The sequence below is a fragment of the Clinocottus analis genome, unplaced genomic scaffold, assembly GCF_023055335.1.
Source record: "Clinocottus analis isolate CAN_PGR_092001 unplaced genomic scaffold, fCliAna1.0.p SCAF_11, whole genome shotgun sequence".
Lineage (NCBI taxonomy): Eukaryota > Metazoa > Chordata > Actinopteri > Perciformes > Cottidae > Clinocottus > Clinocottus analis.
The window spans coordinates 4,356,457-4,384,323 of record NW_027175832.1 but is presented as its reverse complement, the minus strand read 5'-3'; the positions used below and the strand labels follow the sequence as shown (position 1 = coordinate 4,384,323).

General features: G+C 41.0%; 4 protein-coding genes across 4 annotated transcripts; 3 read left to right on the top strand and 1 right to left on the bottom strand.

Annotated features, from left to right (window-relative positions):
• Positions 1-3,705: 3,705 nt before the first annotated feature.
• On the top strand, positions 3,706-4,663 carry LOC137782046 (regulator of G-protein signaling 21-like). The gene is made up of 4 exons (XM_068571126.1): positions 3,706-3,738; positions 3,949-4,033; positions 4,106-4,272; positions 4,487-4,663. The coding sequence occupies exons 1-4, from the start codon at positions 3,706-3,708 to the stop codon at positions 4,661-4,663; spliced, it is 462 nt and encodes a 153-aa protein (XP_068427227.1).
• Positions 4,664-8,700: 4,037 nt separating this feature from the next.
• Positions 8,701-10,508, top strand: rgs13a (regulator of G protein signaling 13a). The gene is made up of 5 exons (XM_068568681.1): positions 8,701-8,916; positions 9,028-9,087; positions 9,182-9,243; positions 9,327-9,493; positions 9,601-10,508. Exons 1-5 carry the CDS (start codon positions 8,846-8,848, stop codon positions 9,784-9,786), a joined length of 546 nt encoding a protein of 181 aa, XP_068424782.1. The 5' UTR covers positions 8,701-8,845; the 3' UTR covers positions 9,787-10,508.
• A 5,817-nt stretch (positions 10,509-16,325) lies between these two features.
• Positions 16,326-27,486, top strand: LOC137782056 (parafibromin-like). Its single transcript, XM_068571147.1, has 10 exons — positions 16,326-16,461; positions 17,049-17,154; positions 17,314-17,374; positions 17,508-17,570; positions 17,716-17,768; positions 18,076-18,164; positions 18,403-18,593; positions 19,708-19,772; positions 26,395-26,452; positions 27,233-27,486. The coding sequence occupies exons 1-7, from the start codon at positions 16,331-16,333 to the stop codon at positions 18,563-18,565; spliced, it is 666 nt and encodes a 221-aa protein (XP_068427248.1). The 5' UTR covers positions 16,326-16,330; the 3' UTR covers positions 18,566-18,593; positions 19,708-19,772; positions 26,395-26,452; positions 27,233-27,486.
• LOC137782055 (beta-1,3-galactosyltransferase 2-like) lies at positions 20,140-23,905 on the bottom strand. The gene is made up of 2 exons (XM_068571145.1): positions 22,835-23,905; positions 20,140-22,163 (listed from the first exon to the last, which is right to left on the bottom strand). The coding sequence occupies exon 2, from the start codon at positions 22,056-22,058 to the stop codon at positions 20,796-20,798; it is 1,263 nt and encodes a 420-aa protein (XP_068427246.1). The 5' UTR covers positions 22,059-22,163; positions 22,835-23,905; the 3' UTR covers positions 20,140-20,795.
• Positions 27,487-27,867: the final 381 nt, after the last annotated feature.

Genomic DNA, 27,867 nt, shown 5'->3' with positions numbered 1-27,867 from the left:
ATAAACCCAAATAAACACTTTTTTAAGAAGCTGTTTTAATGAGGCCTTTAGAGTCTTTAATTAGTGGGTGAATGATCACATCTAAACGTGACAAATGCAGACATAAGGTTTACATATTACAAACATTAAGATAATGTACCTCCTGATCTGAATTGTGAAAAAGGAATAGACCTCATCAACACAAACCCCTCTCGCACATAATTATTCATGTCGCTGCATATGTATGAGCACGCTATACTTCTTACCAAGACAAATATATGCGAAGTAGAAACTTTCCCACTGGGCCCCAAACTCTAGAGTGTGTACATACATGTGTAAGCTGTGCACACACACACACACCCACACACACACACACAGCTGGTTTATCCCATTAACACAGATGTCAGGCTTTCTAATAGCCTTCAGAGGGATAAAGTCCAGCTCTGCCCAAAATACAAAAATAGAACAACGTTGACTACCTCAGAGTTTAGATTAATAATGCACCCATGTCGACATCAGCATGTGTGTGTGCTGCAGTTCCTTCTGTCCTGTCACACAAATAGTCAGTAAAGAGAGGGAAAACGTGATGATGTGTTAACAAAGGTATACGAGCTCAGCTGGCCTGCCAAATACATCACGTTTTAAGATTAGTTGCCTGCTAAGAATTATGCTGGCGGATTTCTTGTTTCTTTTTCCCATTGGTATTTAAATGCGTGACTCAGTCTGTGCTAAAAGCCTCTGAAATCATCCGCAAGGTAAAGATGTATTGTCGGGCCGCTGAAGGGGAAACAAAAGAGTATAAAGCAGTCTGCCTGGAGATATGAGGCTCGTAAACCGAGATGAATACCAGTCGAAGAAAAGTTTAAAACTAAACGTTTGTCATAAGGTTCGCTCAAACAAATTGGTTTCTTTCAAAAAAATTCCTCAATCTTTGTCGTAATCTGTCAGCAGTTTTGCAGCTGTGGTCTTTTTAGAAGTGGAAAAAGAAATCCAACAAATAAACAACTGATCTCAAATCATTTTTAAGAACAATTTTCTCTCATCTCAGAAGCTTTTATCTAACTCTGCGTGAGCAAAATGTAGTAACATATTTGCTGACTCCCGGGCTCTGATATTGAGTTGTGAAATGCTCCTGTTACAAATCTGTTTGCTGTTGGTCTGCAAAGATATTGACCGACCTAAATAAAATATCAGTGCAAGTTCAAGCGAAGGCCTGCGTTCAGTTTGTGAAAGACTTGAGATGAAACTTTGTTCCTTCCATTCTAAACCCCAACTTCAAGTGAAGTATTGCGTGGTAATGTGGGGGAACAAAACACAGCTGAAGGCCTGATGGGCAGTTTCTCGAGATACTTACAAGTGGCAGGAGGTTTTTCAATGAATAGGAACCACATTTCTCTTCAGAAGGTTTGCAAGCTGAAGGGGGAATTATCCTTCAAACCAATTCTGTGACAAAGGCTGTCAGCTGCATTGGACCGGGAAAAAAAAACACCAAATAAAAATTGTTTCGTTGTCTTTTCACTGAGGTCGAGTAGATGCTGAGCCTACAAGTGGCTCTGTGGTTTATCTTTTTTAATTCAAGGTCCATCAGAAATTTGAAAGAAATTAGTGCTGAAAGAGTGAGCTATGTAAATAAACAAAGAAAATAAGATCTTTCTGGGTCGATGCTGCTCAATATTTTCACCATTTAAGTCGAGAAAAAGTGATGAGACACTTTCTTGCTCAATTAAACGCACACTTACTGATTTACTTTTTACTTTCAGGGGTTTGGGCGTGGGGGTCAGTTACATCTGCACCTCTCAACAACCCCACCCTGCAGGGGAATGGTCAAATCCCTTTTCATCGTTCATTGACAGAGAGAGATGGCCGCTCAGAGTTAGGGGGGTGGAGATGACTAGAGTGCCACCCTGTGTACAGTGAAAAAAGTGCAACTTGGTACCAAGTGAATTGCTGTCACTAGTGAAACTCAGCACATTTCAATTTAGATGGGGGAAAAAAAAACAACCAAAGCTCTGCAATGAGCCATTTCAGAGCCGTGTGGAGACCCTCATGTCCTTGGATGTTAACACTGACTGCTCAAAATACATTTTGATTGATTTTTTTGAAACGGATACTCGACAGTGAGCGCTCAAAGAAGACACTCGTCACGTCTTTCCTGGCGGTACAATTTTTGAAAAACAAATTTCTACTTGGAGCGTCGACACACACATGCAAATAGGGGCAGCCTGGGTGTTTTCCATCACCTGTTGAGATTTACATCCTCGGTTTGTTTGTGCCCATCACATCCCCACCAGAGGGGCAGGGAGGTCAGGACAGGGTAAGATACAGTGGATATACTCGTGAAGATATATGGAGTTCAATTCACTGTTCACATCCACCCAACAGACGCAAAGGAGCGGCGCACACTCCTCCACATGTGCCTCACGAGTAATGATAGTGAAGTGGCAAATCAGAAATGGCTCTCCTCTGTTGCTCCATCTCAAATCCCACGAATGTGTAATCAAACAGAAGGCGTCTGCTCGTATAACTATTCTGCTTTATCCCAGTATTTGACTAAATACAAGTAGTACAGTAGTCAATCACACAGCTGAGAATATGTGGGGTAAAAAAAAAAGGATACAAATTGTACAGATATTCAAGAGCCAAAGAGGATGACTCCCAATGGCTGTGATCACCTGACTGCCACCAGCTGGTCAAGGTTTTCATGTATGAAATATCATCAGCGAGAGGGATTGGCAATACATTTTGTAAATGACTTTGGTGATCCGCTGACTTTTTCCTCGAGCACAGCCGTGAGGTTGAAGTGAAACGTCGCGACAACTACCAGCTGGATTGTGACTGACATTCATGTTCCCCTCAGGATGAATTGTAATAACCCTCAACGTTTTATCACATCGTCACTATTCTGTGTCCCAAAACCTGTCCACGTTCGAAGAGGTTGACTAATCTATAAACGTGCCACACATCCGTCCAAATCAAAACCTTTCTGCTTCAAAGGCCTGGTGATCACCTGCATCACCTGAGTGATGAAAAATCAATGCGCTTTTGCCAAGTTGATGAATAAGGAAGACTGCAGATATGCAAATGGCGGGACGATGAGAGTTTTCCTTAATCGTGAATTTGTTTATGGCTATTTGTTTATGGTCAGGATCTTTCCCCGGAGCTTCCTGACCATTGAACATTGCTTTATCTGGTTCTGAATGGTGTCATACTCCACCACAGCAGGCAATTATGTGACCATATTCCTGATTATGCTTTTAAAAATGTAGTTCTTACTGCTGGATGAACGCTACTCTGTCATCTTAAATACATTCGTTTAAATAATCGGAATTCAATTCATTTAGAATAGATATAAAGTGGCTGCCACCCTCACGTTGTCACATCCAGGTTAATGATGACCACTGTTCATGGACAACAGAGGAGGTGAGCGTAAATCACAGGCGAGCTCTCTCCTCAAGGTGCGGAAGGATGCCACGTCTCTCCCAACAACAACGCTTTGCATACAGATTTCCATATATTCCATTCGTGTTGGGTGGGGATCATTTAGGTTTGTTCAGTCACTTGACTCCCTGGTTTCCAAACAATCACAACCCCAACTTCGGTCTGGCAGGATCTTATCTCTGTCTCCCTTTGTAGAGGACGAGGAGATGGCGATAAAGTGAGTTACTGCACATTTGATTATTGGGCCTTTTCAATTTTTTTTTTAGCAAGCAACCGCTTACAGCAGCCATGTGGAAAATGCCCTCGAGGTTTTCCCTCACTGTAAGTCTCACTTTGCATTGTGCCTTTTTTTTTTATTTTTGATGGGGCTTGGAGCGCTATGAGGCCGCTGTCATGTGCTTAAATGCACAGAAGGTCATCTTCGAACATGATATACTACAAATGGCTTGACCAGTGTGGTTTACAGGTGCTATGTGCTATTGGAGTTCACAGATAACTGGGCTAGTGATATATCTCGATGCTCTTTTCAAGGGTAGATTGTGTTGCTTTCCCAAGGATCCGCTGGAGGATGTTGAGACTTGGAGCGAGTCTGTGGACAAAGTCCTCAGTTGTAAAGGTGAGAGTCTCCTCTGATCATGTACTTCATTGTATGTATTGCGACGCGCTTACTGTCGTCTGTGATTTCCAGCCGGACAGATAGCTCTCCGGGCGTTTCTGAAGTCCGAGTACAGCGAGGAGAACATACTGTTTTGGCTCGCCTGTGAGGAGTATAAGAAAATCAAGACGGCGCCAGAGATGATCTCCTCCGCCAACAGGATCTACTCAGAGTTTGTCCAAACAGAAGCGCCCAGACAGGTAAACACATGCGAGCGAAAACTTAAACTTTTTAGGAATTAAAATTGAAGGAAAAAAAGATGGGAATTGATTATAATCAGCGTTTTTGCAGGCTTATGGTTATATAGTGACTGTTATCAGGAGGTGTATTTGTGTATTTCACTATGGTGAACCTTCAGAAGGTTGATGTTCAGAGTTGCTGAGACGCCCTCTGGGCAATATTGTTTGATTTCAGATCAACATAGATTGTGGTACCAGAGAAAACATAACAAAGAACATCTCCCAGCCCTCCCTGACTTCGTTTGATTCGGCTCAGAAGCTCATCTACAGTCTGATGGCCAGGGATTGCTACCCACGCTTTCTAAAATCTGACATCTATCAGGGACTCCTGAGGAGAAATGATTCAAGGTGACTGTTTTAAAGCTGACAGCTTCTCTCTCTCTCACACAAACGCTTTTCACCAACTCTGATCCGCTGTCGTAGTCTTTTATTTCAGTGTGGATAACAGGTTTACTCCATACAGCCCAGATCCCAAGCAGAAATAGCTTTTCTCAACCTGTGTGTTTCCGTAGTCAGTTACACCTCAAGAGAATTTGTGGCTCGTATTATACTTCATTTCTTTAATTATGTCATGGGGGGAAAAAAAGGGGAAAAAAATATCTTCAAACAAACTGTGTACGTAATTCTTCTATTTTTCTCCTCCACCCTATGAGGTTAATAATACAACGAATTCCTTTTTTTGTAAAGTATTATCACCACTTAATTGATTATGCAAATATGAACCCTAATATGTTCTGAGAAATTTCAACTTTCACGTGCAAATAAATATGTGAGTGTATTGTTAAACATTTGTCTCAATTTTGTGTTTTCTTGTGCTGGTTTTGGATTCATCTTGAAAGCTAAATAGTTGATTGACCTTTGGGTGTGGTCCTTTCGAAATATGCAAATCACAATTGTTGTTGTCGTCCCAGAAAAAGTCTGTCAACTGTGATCTGGTCATTGGTCAAAAAATACACCAGATGGCAACAGACTCCTTGGAGCAACATCGTTCAGTAAGCGAGCAACAAGGAAATACCGCTTCCTCCCTCTCAACTCTTTGTGGGGTGTTTTTCTGCAACATCTCAGTTTGGTTAGGAGGTGTTTAGGCATGTGAAGAGTGTAAAACACCTCTGTCTCACATTGGCCACACACAGGGCGTTCATTCAACAAGAAAAAGTCTCTCGGAGGACTCAATTCACAACTTTGAATCTGATGTGATGGGAAAATCCTCTCGAAAAGTACACATTGTCCTTTATGTAAATCTCCCCCCCAAATTGATACTAGCATGCAGAGTATGAGAGAGTATTCGCTTTTTGCTTTGTCATGTCGAGCAAGCACATGGTGGAACTTATGTCATCTCCTATGTAAAACCCGCCGATGTAAAAAGCATGCAAATACAAAACAGCATAACAAGGTAGGATTCTCACATTGAGACATGATTTTCAGATCCACAAAATAAAGTAATCTCAACGTAGAGGCCTTCAATTAAGAAAACAAGATGCGTACAAATAGTTCCATTGTTTCATTTTGCATGTACAACCTTAATGTGTTTATTGTGTCATTATTTTTTTTGTTGGTGTTTGGAAAGTGGAAGTAGGCCCAGTGTGGTTTCTCCATGTGACTGCAGGGTGTTTGACGAACATTTTGTTCTGCTTGCGTTGGTGGCGTTGAATGTACGGAGGATTTATTATGAGAGGTGTTGTCGTACCGCTCCACTTGAGTTGTGCAGACAGCTCACCACAGCTTCCTCTAGTTCAGACAACTCTTGTTGCCCTCACCTGTTTGTGGGAGGAGGATTAAGTTCATACTAGAAAAATATCGCGTTTGACAAAACACACGTTTAATCGGCACTTGGTACCGTTTGTCGCCCAGCAAAACTACAGCAGATATCGCAAGAAGTGAAGAAGACAAATGATAGAAACTGAAGAAGTTATATTTGTGACAGCAGTTGATGGAGGAAACTCACAAACGAGTGCTGCCACTGATAAACAAAATGTCTGAGATAACAGTTTATGTCACCACAAGTCATCAACAGCTGCTGTCTTACACAACACATTTCCTGTCGAGCAAACTGACATGAACGTAGACATTGTGACAAAACAGTACTTACTTGTGGGTTCAAAAGCCACTCATTAGGTTCACTTAAAGAAATGATATCTTTAAGAATCCCTTCTTAGAGGGACATTTCATTTTGTTATACTTTAGCGCGTGCATTTAATATAAAATCTATATTCGTTGCAAAATAGGTAAACGTTCTTGGACTCATTACCATAATTTTTAATGGCTTCAGTATGAAAATCAGCTCGTGTAAACACACCTGGAATACCTCATGCCTGCATCTATGGATGTCAAAGTTGCATTATGATTTGGAAGTAAATGACTAAAGCTCAAAAGGAGGATGACATTGAAATACAATAGAGGTAGATCAGGTGGATACAGCAGAACTATAGGTCATAACAGAAAGTTTTAAACAAGTGACAAATTGTAGGCTATCCTGTAGAAATATAGTCATGGTCCCCAGAGACGTCTAGAACCGCCATGCAGCGTGATCTCAGGCAACAGTTGGTTTGATATGTTACAAAATCTTTTGCAGGAGTTTGAGTAATCTACTTTAAATTCAGTGAAAAGAAAAAACTGAATTGGTCACACTAATTTAATCTATATGACATGTAAGGAAAGTAGGATTATTCCCCGAGGCTGAGGATCATTTTATACACAGCATCAACATGACTGAGTATATTGGACCATGTGAGCTGAAAATGTAAGGGATCAAGTATTCAGTTTCACATATGTGGATCAGGAACATACAGGATACATAAGGTTATGAGGGAAAAGTCTATTATGAAAGTGGTTTCCACTGCTCGTGTGAGAAATGGCAGTGGCTTTGTGGTTAGAGCTGAAGCTCTCAAATGTCATGTGACAGAAGCAGATCATTAAGGACGAGCTGAGTCCTGTGACAAGCTGTAAAAAACAGACTGTCGGGTTTTTTTTAAACATAAAGTTGTCATAAAAAAAACAGCAGTCATAAAAGGTTCAGTGTCCTGACACTCACACCATTGGCATTGAACTATAGCAGAAAGGAACTGGAAAACAGATCATGTTCTCTTTTAAAGACTCTTTACAAATCCAGAGGAATGTCCTGATGACAGGTGAAAGCTTTTGTTTTGACACAACTTCCTGTCAACACAACAGCAAGTGAATAAAACATACTTCAGTGACACCTCACAACACCGAGGAAGAATAGAGGATATTTTATTCAATGTTTTCAAACATCAGACTTTATATTTCAGATAAAAACATATTTCCTGAGCCATATTTTACTATTTATTGTACATATATGCATGCATGTCTCACATAGAAATGCTGGGTCGTATGCCACATGAACATAGTGTGTCTGTTTTGGTTCTGGCGGGCGACTTGTGTGTCACACCCTTCTGCTTCCCCTCATTTCCTGTATGCCTCCACTCTCAAATATCGAGCGATGGCAAGAAACTACTGTGATCTGTATGAAGTCATTAACAAATAGAGACACTTCTAATTCACCCTGAGCAAGAATGAACTTTTCTGCAGAGTAGCACTAAATGCAGGAGGTTTCTGTGAGAAACTCAGATGCTGAGGTATTGCTGGAGCAACACACATGGATAATAAATGTACTCTGTATCAATAATTCAGTCATTTTTTGACAGGGTCAGAATTTTGAAACCAAACAACACACTGACTTTAATCACATTGCACCGTGAATGTTTCTGAACGAGATAGTGGTAAAGATGTGCTAAATCATAGTGTATCACTGTCAAAAAGAAGAAGAGTCTTAAGTACCTGGTTCCGTCATCTCCCTTATCGAGCACGTTCTACCTCTTAAGGGACAGTTCACCGCAACCTCAAACTGCTCACAACGAGGTCTGCGGATTATCGTGCAAAAACCGGGTCACAATTTCTGGAAAGAGACATTGCTTTTAAGTTTTTTAAACTTTTTTTTTTGCACTTTGAGCACCACAAGCTGAGTGCTATATAGTTCCATTAAATGCTAGTTGAATAAATAGTTTGACTGCCTGGTGCTCTAGTTAACTAGTTAACATTTACCGCCAAAAGGCTGGTGGCAACACCAGACCGAATAAGGCTGTGGCAGCCAAGCCCTTCAGTGTGCTGACTTGAGCCAGCATGCATTTTATTGTTTGCCAGTTCACCTTTTCATTTGTAAAGGGGAAATTGTTTCCAAAGCCTGAAACTGTGGCATTGGTTCTCGAGGCAGACTGGACTAGAGCATTTGCCTATCTGCTGCTGAATTTTCCACTGCCCCATTTGCATGCAGGTCTAAGTACAGTACACACAGGCTGTAGATGCAGTCCGCGCCAGTTTGCGTCACATCCAACTTCCTCTTTTTCTGCGGTTAGTTCAGCATGACGTTGTGACGCTGCTCCCCAACCTCATTTCAGACTTCTGCTGTGTATATGTACATAAGTTGACGGCAGTGGATGTACCGAACAGACACAGCTCACACAACTCTCGGAGAGCGTCCCAACACACAGTCACAAACGTACATCGCGTCGTTGCAATGCCGACTCTAGTTGCATCACAACCACGGGAGCTGCAACACCTCAACATGGACACTGATAACAAGAAGAGGTAAATATTTTATCACAACTATCTACTTTGTTTGTGTCATTGCTGATCACCCGTTTAGGAAGAGAACATTGCGTTAAGTGAGCCTGATTGATTCGTGTTTGGTTAAACCAGGGCGGGAAACCTGAAGTTTCGGCTGCAGTGTCGATCGTCTCAAGCCGCCAACACTGAGGGGTAAGTGAAGGAAATGTCTCCACTAGGAACTAAAGATCTGAAATGTTGGCACACTTGTTGCTCATGTGAGTGACAGCGCACCCTCGTTTTACAGGCTTTGTTATGAGGAGATGTCCCAGTGGTCACACTCACTGGAGATTCTTCTATCATCCAAATGTAAGTTACCTACAGTCCCGTTGTCAAGTTTCCTCGTCAGTATTCTTCCTCAACGCTGACTAACTAACGTCTCATCTGTTTAGATGGCATGAAGATATTCCAGGCCTTCTTGAAGTCAGAGTTCAGCGATGAAAACATTGAGTTTTGGCTTGTGTGTGAGGACTATAAGAAGATCAAGTCTTCCTTCAGGATGTCCTCCAGGGCCAAAAAGATCTTCAAGCGCTACATTCAAACTGAGGCTCCGAGAGAAGTAAGCGCAGAGTTGTTTTTTTTTATGTTGCAGAGAGATTTGCTTTATTTTTGTTGTACCTAACACCACCTTTTTAATCGTCCTCATAATTATTTCTCTACGTCCAGATCAACATTGATCAAAAGACCAGAGAGCAGATCAGGCGGAACATGAAGACGCCCACCACCGTGTGCTTCGACGATGCCCAGAGGATCGTCTATGGGCTAATGGAGCGGGACTCCTACCCACGTTTCCTCAGGTCTGACATCTATCAGGCTCTACTGGACTCCACATCAGAATCAGTTAAGATGTAAAGAAAACCGATAGCACAGACATTGTGTTTGTAGAAGCTGTACTGTCAAGCTGAGCCTAAAGCTGGACTACCTGAGAGAAGCTGTGGGTTTGCACCTCTTGGCTACGCTAGTGGCGACTCTTTCGCACCAAAAGAAGCCCCAAAAACATGTCCTTTTCAACATAGTCACGATTTCCTTACGGAGGTGGAGAAGACACGCTTCGGGGACGGCCAAGGCCTCACATGACTGTGTTACAGAGGAGAAATCAACTCGTAAAAAAAAAAAAGCTGAAGACAGTTCGTTTAGAACCGGCGGGTGTCATAAAAAGGGAGCGGACAGAGCCCCAAAATGGTTACTGACGTACATTTTCAGCTATTGTGATAACCGCTGTAAAGCAAAGGATTTCCCAGATACGCTGCAATTACGAAGTGAAAATGCGAGGGACTTTCTGTACAAGATGCCAGGAAGTGTATGTGGTACAAACGACATCCTCCACCCAAGAGACAACCGTTTGAGTTGAATAGTGCACACCATCTTCAGTTTATTGTTATATCACTAAAGCGGCATAAAAGTATGCTATCAAGACGTGTATTTTATTGCACAGTGTTTTCAATTAAAACAGATTTTACATTCTGAGAATAATACTTTCACACACTGAAATAACTGATATATTAAAGTTGTAATAATTTGTAATAATTGTATAAGCTATATGTATTTCACAGTTTGTGACAACGTTATGTCAATGGGAATATTGAATATTTGATAATAAACTATATATTTGCTCTGAAATCTACACAAAACAAATGACCTCCAATGAGTAAAGTCTGTCCTTCTCACATAAACAGGTCAGGTTCCCATGAAGAGTCAGATACACATCTCCTTGAGAATCCGCGAAGCAACTTAGTCACTAAGTTATTCATTCATTCAGTTTTCATTCATAACTTACTCATTGTTAAAATATATACTATGTTTAGCGGCCCACCAGAATTATTCCTCATGTTCTCTGCAATACTGCAATAAAGCTGCAGCGCGTACTAGGATTCCAATTTTTAACAAACATTTTAGGAAAAATTCTCATCTAACTCTCAGCAAGAAAGTGAATAAGCATACTCCTCAAAATGTTGAATCGTTCCTTTAACCCTTCATTTTGACTTTACATTGTCTTTCACTGTCTGCTTTGTATTTTGCATCAGCTGGTCTCTGCTCCTCATCACACTGTAAGTTTACAGTGAGTTAAATGTAGTGTTGCACACCAGTTCTCTCACATTTAACATTTCATAATTTGAAGAATTAACATTTAGGACCGCAGTGAGAAAGGTTGTTGCGTAATGCTTCCACCTTACGTACAGCAGGTGCAGGATGTCTTTCAAACACATTGAGCAGTTCAATCATGCCTTTGTTTTGACATTCAGTGTTTCATTTATCGTTGTAGGAATCATACCCAATTCTCATAAATTGTTCTTAGTTTTAAAACTGAAAGTGGATTATGTTACAACAAAGGACCAAAAGGGAAGTTTATGAGTGGAAACCAATAAAGTATCAATCTGTTAAAAAAGGTGACAGAAATTAGGCAGAAATATTAAGCCCCAACTGCTCAGCCACATCCTCTTTTAATTAATGCCACTTGCTTTTGTGCGAGCACACACACTGAGGCAGATGAACATAGACAAGTAATAATGCCCCTGAAGCTCTTTTATGCTTTTAGCGAGCAATAGACATCAGATTGTCAGTATAAAAGCAGTCATTTTGTGTTTTTGCCAAAAGGGCTTTCAGCAGGATGAGAACATCCTTTTTATTTCTACCAGAGGTCGTTGGGGTTTTTTCACTCAGATGCAGCTGAGGCGTTAAACTGACGCAGATGAATTACTGCCTGACCAGTCATCCTTTTCTTATTTGCAATGCTCTGTGTATTAGTAACAAGAAGATCCAACAATAGATATGACCAAGAGAAGCAATAGAAAACCAAAAATATGAGGTCACGCCTGAGAGACCGGATATTTGAGTTGTCACGCACTGTTTGACACAAATCCACAAATTGCTATACGTCTGTAAAACTATGACGACATCCACTATCTACTGAAGACCATCGGTGTAGCTGCCACGTGTGTCATGAGACAGAAATCCTCCTTTTGCAACCACATGCGCTGTGTGCAGGAGGTCACTGGATCAATGTGGGATGATGCTCAACCGGTTCAACAGAGGACGCTTTGTTCCAGGTCTAATTCAGAGGAAGGTGAGAAATGGTCCAACGTGGAAATGTTTCGCAAGAAGAAAATCTACTTCAGTCAAACATATTCCACTCGATGGTGTAATTAATAGAGCGTCAATTTGAGCATTGTAAAATTTGGACAGAACCATTTTTAGAAATTGAAGACATCGAGACTAAAGGTTGACAGCCACGTTAGCTTCTCTGTGAGGCTGTAACTCAATCAACTATACTTCATCAGCATGCTAAGATGCTAACAATGACAATGCTAACATGCTGATGTTTAGCTGCATTTTTAGAAATTGAAGACATCAAGACTAAAGGTCTAAAGCCACATTAGCTTCTCTGTGAGGCTGTAACTCAATCAACTATACTTCCCTAGCATGCTAAGATGCTCACAGTGACGATGCTAACATGCTAATGTTTAGCAGATATAATGTTGACAATGGTCACCTTATCAGTTCAGCGTGCTAATATTTGCTAATTGGCACTAAACCCCTGGTACAGCTGAGGCTGATGGTAATATCATGCATGTTGTGGATACTTGATCTGATCTGATTAGGGTTAATAGACAAATTAAATATTTAAATGGATAGAAGATGTTTCACCATAAAAATCCGTCGCTTCACGTTTATTTGTGACATACACAGTCATACACTGTACAAAGTTCAGGGACAAACGTTTGTGCCGAGAAGCAACTAACTAATAAAGAAAACACCAAAGAAATAGAAGAAGAAAATATCTTGATAAAATATAATATTTTACAAAAGAAACACTTGAACATTATATTATGTGTTCCAGAGAAAAATTATGACATATTGTGAAACAATAAAGACGTAATGAGTCTCCGAAAATGTAAACATCATTACCGGTACATATAATAAGAATGAATGAGGGATGGATGGATTATGTTCATGAGTTATAAATTACATTTTGCGAGTTTCAGATTTGAATGTGACTAACTCAGTACACGGATACCTCGAGGGAACCAACTTCTCATCTTCTTCTGTTTTCGCCTTCGGGCATCATAGTGCCCCTCTTTGGTTTTAAATCTATCCCAGCATGCATCAGTTTGAAGAGGTGGAGACAGCCAGCCCCCCCTCCCACACACACACACACACACACACACACAAACACAAACACACATTCCAGTCCAGAGTCCAGAGTCTCCACCAGCAGGTGTTCATACTGGGAAAGAAAGCAAAAGCACTTGGATAAAAACTTCTTGACCATGCATGTTAACATTCATTCATAAGTTAAAACCAGAAATTCGGATCCAGCTGTTAATCATCACCCTGATGTGAATCGCAAAATAAATGTTTTTAAAAACCCGGAGTTGTATTTTTTAAAACTACCATGTGATTAAAAGTATACCGCCATGACGTCAATGCTCAATGCCTATCGTGAAAAGGAAGGCCCTATATTTAAATTTACAGTAGAGAGGGTTTATATAACTAAATTAAGAAGAACACAGTTGTATGCTGCAAATGTATCATTTGTGCGCCGTGCATGCTACAACAGCTTCAAATGAAGCTGGTGATAATCAAAGATTATTCTGACCCACTCTGAGTTTCATTCATGCATCAAACAGTAACCACTTTGTTGCATGTTCTGGTCCCCTGTGGCCTGAAGAGGTGTGAATGGACTAGTTTAATGTAGGAAATTATGCAATATGCACTTGTAAGCAGACCCAGCCTGTATTTACACAACTTCCTCAGCAATGATTTAATAATAATTCATGTGTGCTTAGAAAAATTGGAAGCTTGGTTGGAAGCTTTGGGCCAGTGGGAGAAAAAAAGTTTGAGTCCTAATAATTATGATTCATGATTGAGTTATGAAATCATTTCTAACAATCTTGAGTATATAACCCTTGAACAAAACGTTTGGAAACTTTTGTTAGATAGATTATTTCTCTAATGTAACAATAACGTTCATACTGTTGGAAAGCGTGTTTATCTCCCTGAAACCGGTGCCTCATTTGTGAGGAACATGCATTTCTGGGATGAGCAGATCAGCTGAGTATGTGGGTTGCGGCCATGAAAAATTTGACAAATCTTCTCTGTCAATGCCAAACAGCTGATTCTGCTGTTGCTATTTGCATGTCAGCGCAAAGCCAGAATACATAACTTCATCCAGAGTCCATTATTATGGAGAAAAAAAATCAATAGGTAAACTATTATACCGCATATTCATATTGTTCTGTGTTCACAAAAACCTTACTTATCCTTCACTTGCAGAAAGCAAACAAATGAAATATACCTACTGGGAGAATCCTTTCCCAGAAATGTAATTTTCATCTGCTTTCAAGCGATGCAAAACTAAAACCACGGTTGATTTCTATTCTCTTTATAATGATAGTATGTTCCCATGTGTAAAAAGTGGACAAATAGCATTTTTGGATTTGAGGTTAATCTGGACTTCTCACCTGTCAAGAGTTCAAAACTTCTGACAGTCCGGAGGAGCTAACACGGAGAGCAGCAAGTATTTCTGAAGATTTCTTCTGGTTCTCAGTCTCCCAAACAGATAACTCAAACCGAATAACAACTGGCAGCAAAATGAGCTTGGACCCAAATATACAGATCGCATAAAGAAAACACAATGTCATTTTTGCCTAAATATTAAGTGTGTTTATTGCACAAGTGACAAGAATCGCTGTTTTCTAGAAAAAGGTTCAAGAAGGTAAAGTCCTACAATCAGCTGACCATAATAATTTACTCTACATCAACCACAACAACCAGCATTTAAATGGTTACATTCCAACATAGTAATGATGCAGGTGCCTACCCACACTGTGCAATATTGTACTGCACAGTACATTTCAACATTGAATTGTTTTCCGTCTTCCCAGGTAAACTTGGATTTCTATACAAGAGAGATCTTCAGACAGAGTCTTCAGCCACCAAGTCCATCATGTTTTGTTGTGGCATAGAGGAAAATATTCGGCCTAATGGAGAATGTCTCTTTCCCACGCTTCACTCAATCTAAGCAACACAAAGTCCTGCTTGCGGCAGCTTCTAAGCAGAAGGGCCTTGGGGAAACACAAAAAGGCCTTGAAGATAAGGAGCACTGGAGCTCTAAAGCGGCATGATTCAAAACCAATCAGCCTGCAGTCTGAGCTCTATGGCTTGCACAAGGACTGACACCATGCATGTTGATGGTGCTTAAGTGACACAGGCTCAGCGACTGCTTTTGAGAGCAACTGTGTAGAACACGTTGCAGGCAATGCAGATTAAACTGTTTTTGCTTCGGCCTCTTGATTAAGACAGACAAAGTCTAAAGTGTACATATTTATGTTTTTATACAAATTAAATGCAATACTGTTGTGTATTTTTTTATTTTCCATATATGCATCATGATGAGACATTGCAAGTTTTACTTTTTGGGAAATTCATACAAATTGTGCAACTTTTTTATTTATTTATAAAATCAGCAAAAACAACTACCTGTGTTTTTATTAAACATGTATTCTGTGTCTTTACAGTTGATGTGTTACTGCCACCCAGTGGTGACTAGGAAGATATCCATACCTACATAATAATACCTTTGAGCTATAAATCTTCTGTTTTGCAGAGACTGGTTATGGTTGTCTGCAATAATGAGAGAAAAATAACTTTTGTGATTTCAATTTCGGTTGGTTTGAAAACACATAGCTAAAATAATCTCCAGTAAATCTGTGTTCGAAAAAGATTTTTAGTTAAATGCATTCTGTCAGTCCTCTGGGCAATTTCCTGAGTTGGAAGAATGGAGACGTAAACTAACAAAAGGTAAACAAAGAGGCACGTCCTCCAGGTGCCCCAAACCTAAAACAGATAGATAGCCTTATTCTAAGAAGAGGGCGAAGTTAAATCAGGGGGCGTAGGATAGTTATGATGAGGTATGGTAGATCACACGTTGTGAGCACACAAGGTAGATGACAATTTTTCACCACCATGATTAACTGCTGTTCCATCATATTGTCTTTTGCAGCCATTGTGCTTAATATGTAAGTACTTGAATCTAGTGACAATATAAACACATAATAAACAACTAGCTGCTCTTCAAATACTGGAGTTTTTCTTTCTTTCACAAAATGATCATATTTATTTTGTGGGTGGGTATATCGACACCAACTGTGGAAGTAACCTTGAGCAAGTCACTACTGGCACTTTACCAGTATTGTTTGTCATCTAATTCATATCAATAGTTACCTTTATCAACGTCAGATGTTTTTTTTCGGCCTGGCAAACGTGTTCAAAACATGTGTCTTCTGCCTGCTCAGACATGCGGTGTAGAAAGTTATAACAGATCAGGCATCTTGTGAGGCCGCATGATGTTGATAACTGGGGGCCTTGCAAACACACTACATCAAGACAAGTAAAGATGGCGGATGTGTTGAGTGTTCTCCGTCAGTATAACATCCAGAAAAAAGAAATCGTCGCCAAAGGAGATGAAGTTATATTTGGAGAGTTCTCTTGCTCGAAAAATGTGCAGACCAACTACATAATCTGCGGGTATGTCAGTGCCCAACTGTCTCTAAATGGCCTCTGAAGGCCCGCTGCTGAAGCCCATTAATGCCTTGCGGTGCTGGGAACGGCGCACGGCTCGCTAGCTCGATGCTAAGATGCTAACCTAACTCGACTCCTCGCTGTTGTACTTAAAACTTTAAGCACTCTTTTGTTACTTTGGCGTCATACGTTCGTATTGTGACAAACCCACGAGGCCTCATTTATACCATGTGTATGTTTTAATGTGTATATATGTTAAAACTTGAACGTGTTAGAGAGAGATGTACTGCTAGCTAATAGTGATGTGATGCTAAACTACTCAGGACGTTACCAATCCTTGAGTCACAGGGTCCAGTGGATCAAGCAGATAGACGTCTGTTCATGGTATCAGACTGGACTGAAAGCAGCTTTGTTTACGCTGTTAAAAATCAAACTTTGAGGAAGAAACCCAGCGATAACTAACGTTATATTGACTTAGTATTACAGACTTGTGCACTTAAACTGAATTTAAATAATAAGCAACCGCAGTCGTATGCGATGAAATGACATTGAGGTTTGAGAGTTTGTGTTTTTGCTTGTGTTTCTACCTTCAGGACTGGTAAAGAGGGCCAACCCAAAGAGTATTATACTTTGGACTCTATTTTGTTCTTGCTCAACAATGTGCATCTTCCACATCCATCCTATGTGCGAAGAGCTGCTGTAAGTAACTGGAGTAACAATCAAAGAGCCTTAACTTGTCAGTGTCATGATTATTCAAGGACAATCTATTATTTCAGCCACTTTTTCTGTCTTGCAAAGCATTTCAATTTGTTTCCCCTGAAAGTGTTTCGAGGTGACATGCTTTTATGTTTTTAATAGACTGAGAACATCCCTGTTGTCAGACGACCTGATCGAAAAGGTTTGCTGTCATATCTCAATGGTGAGAGTTGTAAGTAACACTTTCTAATTTGTTTTGAGTGACTAAAACGTTATGACAGATTTCAAGTAGACTAGCTGTAGTTGGTCCAATTGGTAACGTATTAATGCAGTTTCTAATTTTGTCTTTTGTACAGCTACATCGACAAGTATTGACAGAAGTGCACCCATAGAAATAGGTTTGCAAAAACCAACTCCAGGTAAGCTCACATCATATGTGTTGTTTTCACAGCTCCTTTCTATTAAGGGGGTTGTAGTAAGTTGGTCGTAGGCAGGAAACTTGGTACAAAACCCACTGGACTTTGAGCTGTGAATTAATACCACTGTTCTGTTTGTTTTTTTTAGCGAAAAGAGCAGCTGATGAGGTATCTTCTGAAACCAAAAAACCCAGGATTGAGGTAAATGGATATAAAATATCTTCCACTAAAAGTTGTTATAACACTATACTTGCACATGTTAGTCAGTGCAGCTCTGGAGCATTTACTCTCTGCTTTGCTTTTTGAATCTTTTGATTGTCCACTTAGTCAGAATATCAATGGCAAAAAGGAAATAGTCTGTGTACGTTTTGTAATGAACGAAATGCATTTTGTTGCAGTTAAAAAAACACAATTGTTGTGGCCAAACTGGCAAATTGTAGGGATCAAATATTGTATCTTATTTTATTCAGCAATTTGCAAATGGCATGTACACTGCTTTCCACTTCAGGATGAAGAACAAGTGCGCCTGGATAAAGAGCATCTGGCTGCCCGTCTGGAGGGCCACAAAGAGGGCATCGTGCAGACCGACCAGATCAGGTATAATGGATTTGTCCTAGCTGCATTTCTACATACTGTGCTTTCTGTATGAGGCAATAATCTCTCCAATGTTGATGAGTTCACCATTTCTTTTTCAACATACCAGTGTCAGAATTAACTGATCAATATTTATGTGATCGCTGGATGCCATATTTTACTGCAAAATGTCATACCACAGTGTTCCTTCAGTTCTTTAAAGCAGTGATCTTTTCAAACCAAATTACCTTTTCTTCTTCAGATCACTGTCTGAGGCCATGTCGGTTGAGAAAATCGCAGCCATCAGAGCCAAGATTATGGCTAAGAAACATTCCACCATTAAAACGGATCTGGATGATGACGTAACCCTGAAGCAGAGAAGCGTTGTGGACGCTGAGGCTGATGACAGCAGAGATAGAGTTTAGAGGACCAGGACTTCAGAGCACTAGAAAGGTCAGAGTCCACTTCAAGATAATGAATTAGTGGTATTTCTATGCAAATGCTGTTGTTGCTGTTTCTCTGTTGACAGCAATACAATGCATTTGCTAAATTGTCAGACTGTCCCTTCAAATACACCAATGTCAGCTTACCATGTGAATTTAGAAATTTTCTTGTATTTTTAGAAGATTCATACTGATGTAGACTTTCACCAGAAATGCATTTTGTGATGTGAACTGGTGTAAAACGTTTTGATCTTAATTCAATACCACCTTAGTGTACATGCCTCCTTAAGTTGATGGCTGTGAGTTTGGGAAATGCTTCAAGACAGTCCAACAGTGTTATTGCAGGTTCAGATACCACCACTAGATGGCGGCAATAGAATGATTTTGAACCTAGTTTGTATTTACCTTAAAAATGTTTTGACGTGCTCCTTTCAAAACCATTATAGTGTAAATCATTTCTAAATGTACAGTGTGAACCACAATTTGTTATGATGTTTTGTTACTTTTGTTATGTCCTTTCATTCAACTTGGCATTTCTTACACCTAGTCTATTTGCCTAATTTTCTTGTTTTTTGGGGACTTGTTTTTTTGGGATTAAACTGTAAATAAGAAGGCTCAAAGATAGTTTTAGTTCTCGATTTAATTCCTCAGGCTCTTTAAAACCTGGAACAATCTTACTTATTGTCGAGTGTTTCAATTGCAATGCCACAACTTGCAGAGCCTGAGCCAACAGGTTTACAGGTACCTACTGTAAAAACCTGCCATCTAAGGCCTGTGGGCCTATACATCATATTCTACAGACTCAAGAAAACATGTTTGTTATATACAGATCCCCACAACAGTCACTTGTTTATACTCAACTCTTTTCCCCCATTTTCAACACATGCAGTCCCATCACATCGTCAGCTCTCAGTGCAACAGTGATCATCCTCTATGCACTTTTGGTTACATGTGTAATAGGGATTTTACAATGAAACATTTGTAGAGATACGGTTGAATATTTGTTTTGATTGAGTGTAAGACTTGAACAACTGTTATAGAATATTTAGGTATAATATTATATTACACTTTTAAATAATACTGTTTTGTTCTGCTAGTAATTACAACTTGTGTTATGTTCTTAGAAACGGAGGGTTTCAAGATGGATACCATGGGCAGCTACCACGGCATGACCCTGAAGTCGGTGACGGTAAGAACAAAACCTGTCTGTTTGCTCGTGTCTTAAGAAGACTAAACCAAAATGACTGTGCATATGAATTTCACTTTGCAAACTTCCAGTAAATGTTCCATTCATATTTATTAAGATATGCTAATTTAAGCCTCAACATAGAGCTGCGCAATATATCAATAACTTTATATGAGACCAGATATTGTCTTAGATTTTTGATAATGTCAAATATTGCTTGTGTTTTTTTTTGTTAAGGCTGTGTTACAGTAGTATGTGTATTTCTTAATTTATCTTGCTGGCCATTCTTTTATTAGGCTTTAACCACTTTTCTTGATATTCATATTTCAGATGATTATCAATCAAAAATCTAATTTGTATAAGTATTTTGTGAAAGCACAAATGATTTCTTCTTTTTATAATTTATAATTTGTAAGACCTTCTTTAAAGGTGGATGAAATGGAATTATCACGACACAATATCTCCCTCAAGTAATAATAATTATGCTACTTTAAGTTCTTAAATGTTTATTGTGGCTGGTCCCACATTTGGTGTCAACAATCTCAATATATTGTAGCAGAGTCAATGTTTTAGTGTCTTTTGAAATTACTTCATTGACTATTTGATACACACGTGGAAACGTTTATTGGCACTGTACCTGGCCCACTCTAGTTTAGAGTAGCCTGTATCTTTAAGGCAGCACATATAAAACACATACAGCAAATCTTACAGTATTACAAAAAATAACCCTTTGCAGCACAGTGAAACACAGCTTATTCTATTTTAACATATGATGGTGTACATACACTTTCCAGTTGTTTGACTCAGACAAACAGTTTTCATCTGTTTTGTACAAAATGTTTGACAATAATCATAAAGCACTTATCTGTTTCTACACAACATATACAGTATGTAGAAGTTGTATTATGTTTCCAAATGGATAACGCTGGGTTTAATCCCTTGGTATCAAGTTAAGAACAGAATGGGCTGCGATATAAATCACTATTTGTATGTAACGAGAAGGAGAGTTGAATGGTCACAAGTTATTTAGCTGGTCTCTCTGTTCTTTCTGTTTAAATGTGTCCTGCCTGCTCTCAACACATTCATGCAGGCATTGTGTTTGTTACTCTGGAGATGATTCCAATATTTGAGTAGTTCATTGGGATGAAACCCATGTGATGTTATCAGATGGCTGTACTTGCAGCTGGAATAAGACACCCGCCAGTGGTTGAATAGGAACTCATTGGGTGGAGGAATAGGCTCGATCTGAAGGTTCGCCAGACATATTCCCACATACACATCCTCCAGATGCAATAGGCGGATCCTTCGAGAGGCACAATAGATTTTTCCCGCCAGGTCTCCAGAGAAGACATAACCAGTCCCAGAGCAGAAGGTGGGATACTTCTTACCTGGGTACAGCTCAGGAGGCATGTACCACTTGCTGTTTTTGTTCCGGTTGGGTGCAAAGCCTCTCATGTTGTTGCCTGTGAAGTAGTTCTTCTTACGCTTCAGTTCTGGCCTGAGCAGCTTGTAAATGAGGTACTCTGTGTTGACGAACATATCGCTGTCCGTCTTCATGACATAGCCGGCTTGTGGGCAGTGAATTACCACCCAGTTCATTCCCATCAATGTCTTTATGGTCAGGTTTTTGTAGGTATCCAGAAAGTCCTGCTGAATGATATCATGATACCTCTGGCTTTCTACTTCCAGCATCCTTTGCTGTAAAAGTCCCAGCTCGCCCTCATTTTTCCCCAACAGAAACAGCCGGACGAATCCCAGAGCAGGAGACACGGTCTCATTCCCCCATGTCTGACGTATGGCATTTCTTGCCTCCACCTGCCGAGCCTCAGTGGATATCAGCAACACCAGAAATGGTGCAGGTCTGCTGTCTGAGCATTTGTCTGGCTCATTGATGACGTAAGGGAAAGGCCCATGGGTAATAGTGCCATGGAGGTCTCTTTCTACACTTTGGCTAGTGTTGGCTGCCAGAGTGTTTTCAAAGCGTGGGTCTACTTGAGGTGAGGAGACTCCCTCCTTCTCAGGGGAGCTGATGTTAACGTCAGACTTGAGATTCTGAAGAGGAACAATGACGAACCTCCACGCTGAATGAGGTGCGCTCAGGTTCCATTTAGGTGTCGTGCTCTGCAGTTCCACACCTCCGTACACCACAGGGTAGCCTCTCCACCGTGGCATACCTGTGAGCTGAGTCAGCCACAGCTGGTGACCCAGAAACACCAGTAGACCCAACAGTGAGATGAGTAGGATACATTTAGCTGTGTGTGCACAGCAGTGGCGGCGTCTCCACTGCATGATTGGGTGGGTGAATTACTTAAGGGACCCCAATACTGATCGCTCATTTGATTCACTTGACACTCACAGAGTGAGTCCGCTCTAATGTTACACGTGTTGCTTTCCCTGGGAGACGGAAGAGGAGAGGGGACAAATTTTAGCAACAAGATGGATAAGACCTGTCACATTTTAGGTGCTGAAATAAGTACATTCATATGAAGGGTGTTGCCCTTTGCGACTAACACAGAATTATGACCTGGCTGTGTAGTTACCGTCAAATCTATGGGTGTCAACATATAGACAACATATTTTTATGAAAAAAATCAAATAATTAATGTTTAAAATGCTAGTTGTGCAACCATTGTACACACGCAAGAAAACTAAAAAGGGCTCGACATCTTTTATAATTCTAGAAGTTTCACATCTCTATGACTACTGATTGTTAACTGGACTTTGTTCCCTCCGATGTCATCTTCTGTTTAGCTTGTGTTGTTTTCAGGACAACAATAACTCGACATGCTGCTCTTGAACAGCTCCCCGATGAGGAATGGTTTTAGAAAAAACAGCCTGCAACTTGAAGGGGGGTGTGGTCTCTTGTTTCCTGAATTACACACTACCCGTACCCGAACAAGACAAAGAGTAAGAGCTGTTTGCTCGTTACCACGCAAGGACAGAAACTGAAGCGTCTGGTTCTTAATAACGGTGCACGCTTCACATCCTCGATGCTACCCATTGTTTTAACAGCGTAGCTCATTTTGTCAGTGTTGTGTTACTGTGCGTTTGTATTTTAAACTCACCCGTTTTAGTGCTCTTCTTTTTTTGGCATCGATTGTTGTAAATGTGACAAACTGCTCCCTTGGTAACAGCACCGATAACGGGGGAGTCTGAAAACAGTCCTGAAGATGTTGAAGTTGTAAACTCCGGGGTTTACGTCTCTGTGTGGAGAAGCGTGAACGGAGAAGTGACTCGATTCGCCGAGCCCCGATCACGTGACGCTGAGCAACAATTCAACCTCTCTGTCAGCCCAAGTGGTGAAATCTACGGTCGCTCTTTTCTCCATCGCTGGTCTTCCTCTGCAGTATTTTCGGCAACTAAACCAACAGCAGTGTGTAGAAAGTCTGCATCCTGTTAACAGAGTCACATGCATACCCAGTGTAGATATGTGATGCGCGTTTTCACTCGGCGCTGTGCTGACAGCTCATTTAAAAAACGATGCAGAAGCATTTTAAAACAAAAACATATTCATGTGGCTGTTGTCCTCTTCCAGGAACTCTTGGCTATCTACCACATGCATGCACACGTGTGCATGCGTAAATGGGCAGAACATGTGTCAAAGCTTCCGCGTTGCAGTCTCTCCATCTGCCTTGGCGCATTGTCCCCAGAGACTTGATGCTAACGCTGCTGCTGCCGCCGCCTCTGGCCGAAGGAAGTGGAGTCAGTGGTTGACAGTTAGCTGCAGCCGTGGGTCCGTTCACTGTCCTCGCTTGCCATATTGTGTAAATTAAAGCAGTAGTGGATAAATCTCTGGATGGTACACAAGCCTTACATTTTGTTGAGCATTTCTTGTATTTCTGTGCTGATCCTTTTTTTCCTTCTCGCTCTTCCTCTTTGAGTTAGACGCTCTCGTGTTAACGTCCCTCGCCCACCACGTGCCCCGCTCTCTTTTTTTTGTTTCCGATTTCCTCTTCCCACCCTCCTCGTTCAGCCGCCCTTTGCACTCTGCTTTGCTGTCGTTGTGTTGTCTCCGTTAAGGCTAGAGGGGTGAAAGCAGCGGGGGAGGAGGAAGAGGAAGAGGAGGAGGAGGCTGCGCTGTAATTTGTGTGTTCGTTCAGAAAGGCAGCTCCAGGCTTGGTGGCAGTACGCACTCCCATCACGTCACGCCGTTTCTGCTGCTGTTGCTGCCTGCTCTGTTAAGGGGGGGTTGGGCTGCTGACCTATTTGTATTCACGCCCACCCTAGAAAGGGAACTAAAGCATTTCTCGTGCTGTGAAGTCAAAGAAGTCATGTCGGCATCTGATTGAAAGATGTAAATGATGTGTCTGCTGTGCTCATTCAACCATGGCGGTCTTCCATGTGATTTAAATTCTAATCCAGTATGACTGGGAGCTATTTTTGTCCCTTTTTTTCACCCCCGGAGGAGGACAAGGGAAGAAGAGTGCTTGTTTTTTCAATGTCTGAGCCTAAGAAGACGGTTAGACTACCACCTACTGCAGGGTCAGTGGAGTACTTTCTCCAAAAGATTCATCCAGCCCCGCTGTCATAAGAACATATACAGGAAAACATTCTTGCCCACAGCGAGATCTGATCATCTAGATCCTCTTAATTGTGTTTGAGATCTTTTATTTTTGTTTTTATATTTAATTTTTTTAAATACTGCTGGGAGCCATTATCTTTACGCAGTCAATAAATGGATTCAGTAAAAAAAAAAAAAGAAGAAGTTGCATCGCTTGAGGCCCAACACAATGTAGCGTTATCTGGTAACAGTACGGTGCTGGCCAATCAAATATGTTCAAGCATCCATTCCTGGCAGGGGTCCTTGCAATCTTCTCATCAAGTGATTGACACCATGCCAGTTTACCAGAGTTGCAAAATCATTAAACATAATATAAATGAGTGTGCAGTGTTTTGGCATCTGATGCCTTCAAGCTTAAGGTTAAAGTATGTTTTTTGCACGATCAGATTACATGCAAAGTCAATGCACAGACGTGAATAGTAGCAAACAACACAATTTACCTGGTACTTACTGGCGCCTGAAGCGCCGTATAGTCAGTAGGTTGTTTGTATGTCGTGTGACCATGAATGTTGGGATAAAGAAATGGGTAGTCCTTAACAAATCTGTATTGTAGAGCTGTGATGTGGAGGAGAGCATCCATTGGTGCAAATGTACTTCACCTGGACAGGAAGTCCAAAGGCTCAAGATGCTGCTGAACTGCAGACAAGCGTTTCATATGTAATTGACCGTGATTCTGCAGTGGTGCTGCTGGAGTCTGCCCTGCAGCTATTGGGATGAGAGGAGATACATTTGCATTTCAACAGACCTTGGGTCCCACTAATAGCTTTTATTATGATAAAGTGCTGACAATGCGCAGGTGTTATCCTCTAATCCCAGAGAGAGCATTTGCTTTCTCAATGTTTCAGCAGATCTGCAATTTTCTTTGATTGGCAGGAATGTTGATGCCTTTGCTGGCATCAGTTGACAGGATGGAACTGAGACCTACTAGCTTTTTTATAGAAATTGTAATTACTCATGAAGATTATGAATAAATCTCATAAAATATTCACACTGTTCATTATTTTTACAAAGCAAACATGGTTTGAATAATGTATTTCAAGGAGCCTTTTGAGCACCTTAACAGGAGCTACATTCAGGTCACTTTGCATTTTTGATTGTTCAGCAATACCATGACCCAACTCAAATATGGTCACAAGGTTAAGACTTTGCATCCTTTGCATCCATTGATTATGAAATAATCAAGATTTTGTCATTAATCCCCTCACGGGCCCTCACCACGTGTATTTCCGCACAGACGTTAACATTTGAATCAGGACTACTTTGAAAATAGCAACTGGCTGCTTGTCACTGATGGTGTCTGCTCGTGGTCTTTTTAAGAGAAGTGATGGTTGAAATGACTCAGTGGGTTGTCGGCCACAGACACACTGCATTGGCACAAGAGCTGATGGACACCGTAAGATCAACTTGGGCTGAATCAATCGCCAACAACTCTCGTAATCAATTAATCATGCGGGTAATTTAACAAGTGATTTGAATGCTTTCCAAAGCTCTGGGACATCTTGATGGGTAGTTCACAACCCCCACCAGGTTGGCTTGTTTCTGTTGCTCCTGTCAGTGTGAGCTGCAGCTGGCAGCAACGTCACTGATGGATAATTGATTTCTAGTGTGGCCCCCCCCTATAAGGACCACACACACACATGTACACACACACACACACACACACACACACACACACACACTCCTCCTGGGAATTTGGAATGGGAAGTGGAGAGTGAGCAACTATCAGCAAATGTTTTAATGTGTTTTCCAAGAAAATTTCTATTATCAGTGGAAAAAAGAGTCAAAGCTTTTAAATGGAATGGAACCGTTTCCTTCTTAAGAAAACGTTTTCAGGCACAAAATCATTTGGTCAATGATTGAATAGTTCCCAGTTATCAAATAGTATTTTCTTGATTGAAAGGCCTTTCTTTCCCGCGGACACTCAGATGGCGTGTCGCAGCTTTTAGGCTGTTCAAGGTATACTCCCTCATGTGTCTCAGTCTGAATGATTTGTGTTGTTTAGTAGTTGGTCGAATGCATAGTACATTTATTAATATCACGCTTGGATGCTTTTATGTTTTCCAGGAAGGAGCATCTGCTCGGAAGGCCCCGACCCCTGCGCTGCAGCCTGTCCCTAGTCCAGGTTTGTGCTAAATTTGATATATCCAGGTACATTCATGCATATGTCTGCTTGCAATGTTTTTGTAAATTCATAATCCCCAGCCGGGTGGGTGGAGGGGGTCTGGAGGTAGGGTACCTCGGAAGTGGAGGAAAGCCCCTCATTGTCCAAACACGGGGCTCACTGGGTGTTCCCGGACTGCGATTTAGTCCTAGAAGTCTGGGTGCTGTTGGCAAAACCTGGCGATGAGTTAAGGGTCGCAGATGTTACAGGCCTACCAATCGACCAGGTATTAAAGACCCTGTTCCCAGCTGCGGGAGTAAAGCAGGCGACGAACCGAGTAAACAGGACCTCAGGCCGCCTGGCCTGAATGCGACGATCCAATCCTGTTGGTACTTTGATGAGACCGTCCAGGGAGGTGGAACGAGGTGGAATTACGTCCTTCACGTAATTCGCTAGGCCGAGCAAAAATGCGTCACACTGTGTGGCCCAGTTCCACAAGCTTAATCGTGCCACGGACCTCATCCCAAAGACCTTGCATAACTCGTCAGAAACAGGATGGAACAGTTATTCAGGAATGCATTGCAGTCCTCATGGTTTCTCTACTCCATGCGCCGAGGCTGGCCTTGAGCGTATCGATCCGAGCTACTCCGGGCTCAGACCGGTGGAAGTGATTGTTGCATTGCGATTCCACCACAGAGCTCTGGCTATCAGTTGAGGCAGTTAAAGCTAAAGTTTTCTAGTATTTATCTCGCGTGACTAAAACACTAATTGAGGTGTTACTATTTTAATTCTCTGTTACAGGTGCTGATTGGAGTGTTGACAGCCTGGATGAGCCAGAGTAACCTAGCCATGAAAGACTGTCTTCATTTGGCAGCCTGGCTTTTGGGGAGAGGAGATCCGGTGTGTCGCTGGCATTGACACCATTACTGTTACTAATCTTTTTGTTCTGTTTCTTTGTACACAATGCCATACATGCACCTCACTACTGATAACTGATGCTTCCACTTTAAATGGTTGGATTTATTTTGTTGACAATAAATTGCCTCTCGTAAGCAGCCCACTCGTTTGTCTCCCATTCATCTTGCAGTCTTTGTACCAGGTGGTCATAATATGCCAACACACATTTATATTGTCAAAGATTACAACAAATGGACTGTTGCAAATATCAAATTGAATTGATCTCAAGTTTTTTATTGCTAATGTTACATTTCCCCATCCAGAAAACAACTTTCACTATAATAACTTATAATACAAACTTACAATAATATCACTTCCAGAATACACTTAAAGTCACAAACACAATTAACTGACAAAATCTTAACGGAAAAAAAGATTTTAAAAGTAAAAACATAAGAAAGCAACAGTGATAATGGATAAAAGCTAATCTGGGAGTTGTGAAAGAGACTCACAGAAGGAACTATGAAACTTGTGACCAC

Excerpts from the sequence above, each read along its gene's own strand:
- LOC137782055 (XM_068571145.1), bottom strand. The coding sequence starts at position 22,058 with ATGCAGTGGAGACGCCGCCACTGCTGTGCACACACAGCTAAATGTATC.
- LOC137782056 (XM_068571147.1), top strand. The coding sequence starts at position 16,331 with ATGGCGGATGTGTTGAGTGTTCTCCGTCAGTATAACATCCAGAAAAAA. Across the intron at positions 17,155-17,313 it reads CCTATGTGCGAAGAGCTGCT|ACTGAGAACATCCCTGTTGT; the intron begins GTAAGTAACTGG and ends TGTTTTTAATAG. Across the intron at positions 18,165-18,402 it reads GTGCAGACCGACCAGATCAG|ATCACTGTCTGAGGCCATGT; the intron begins GTATAATGGATT and ends TTTCTTCTTCAG.
- rgs13a (XM_068568681.1), top strand. The coding sequence starts at position 8,846 with ATGCCGACTCTAGTTGCATCACAACCACGGGAGCTGCAACACCTCAAC. Across the intron at positions 8,917-9,027 it reads GACACTGATAACAAGAAGAG|GGCGGGAAACCTGAAGTTTC; the intron begins GTAAATATTTTA and ends TGGTTAAACCAG. Across the intron at positions 9,494-9,600 it reads AAACTGAGGCTCCGAGAGAA|ATCAACATTGATCAAAAGAC; the intron begins GTAAGCGCAGAG and ends CTCTACGTCCAG.
- LOC137782046 (XM_068571126.1), top strand. The coding sequence starts at position 3,706 with ATGTGGAAAATGCCCTCGAGGTTTTCCCTCACT. Across the intron at positions 3,739-3,948 it reads CCTCGAGGTTTTCCCTCACT|GGTAGATTGTGTTGCTTTCC; the intron begins GTAAGTCTCACT and ends GCTCTTTTCAAG. Across the intron at positions 4,273-4,486 it reads AAACAGAAGCGCCCAGACAG|ATCAACATAGATTGTGGTAC; the intron begins GTAAACACATGC and ends GTTTGATTTCAG.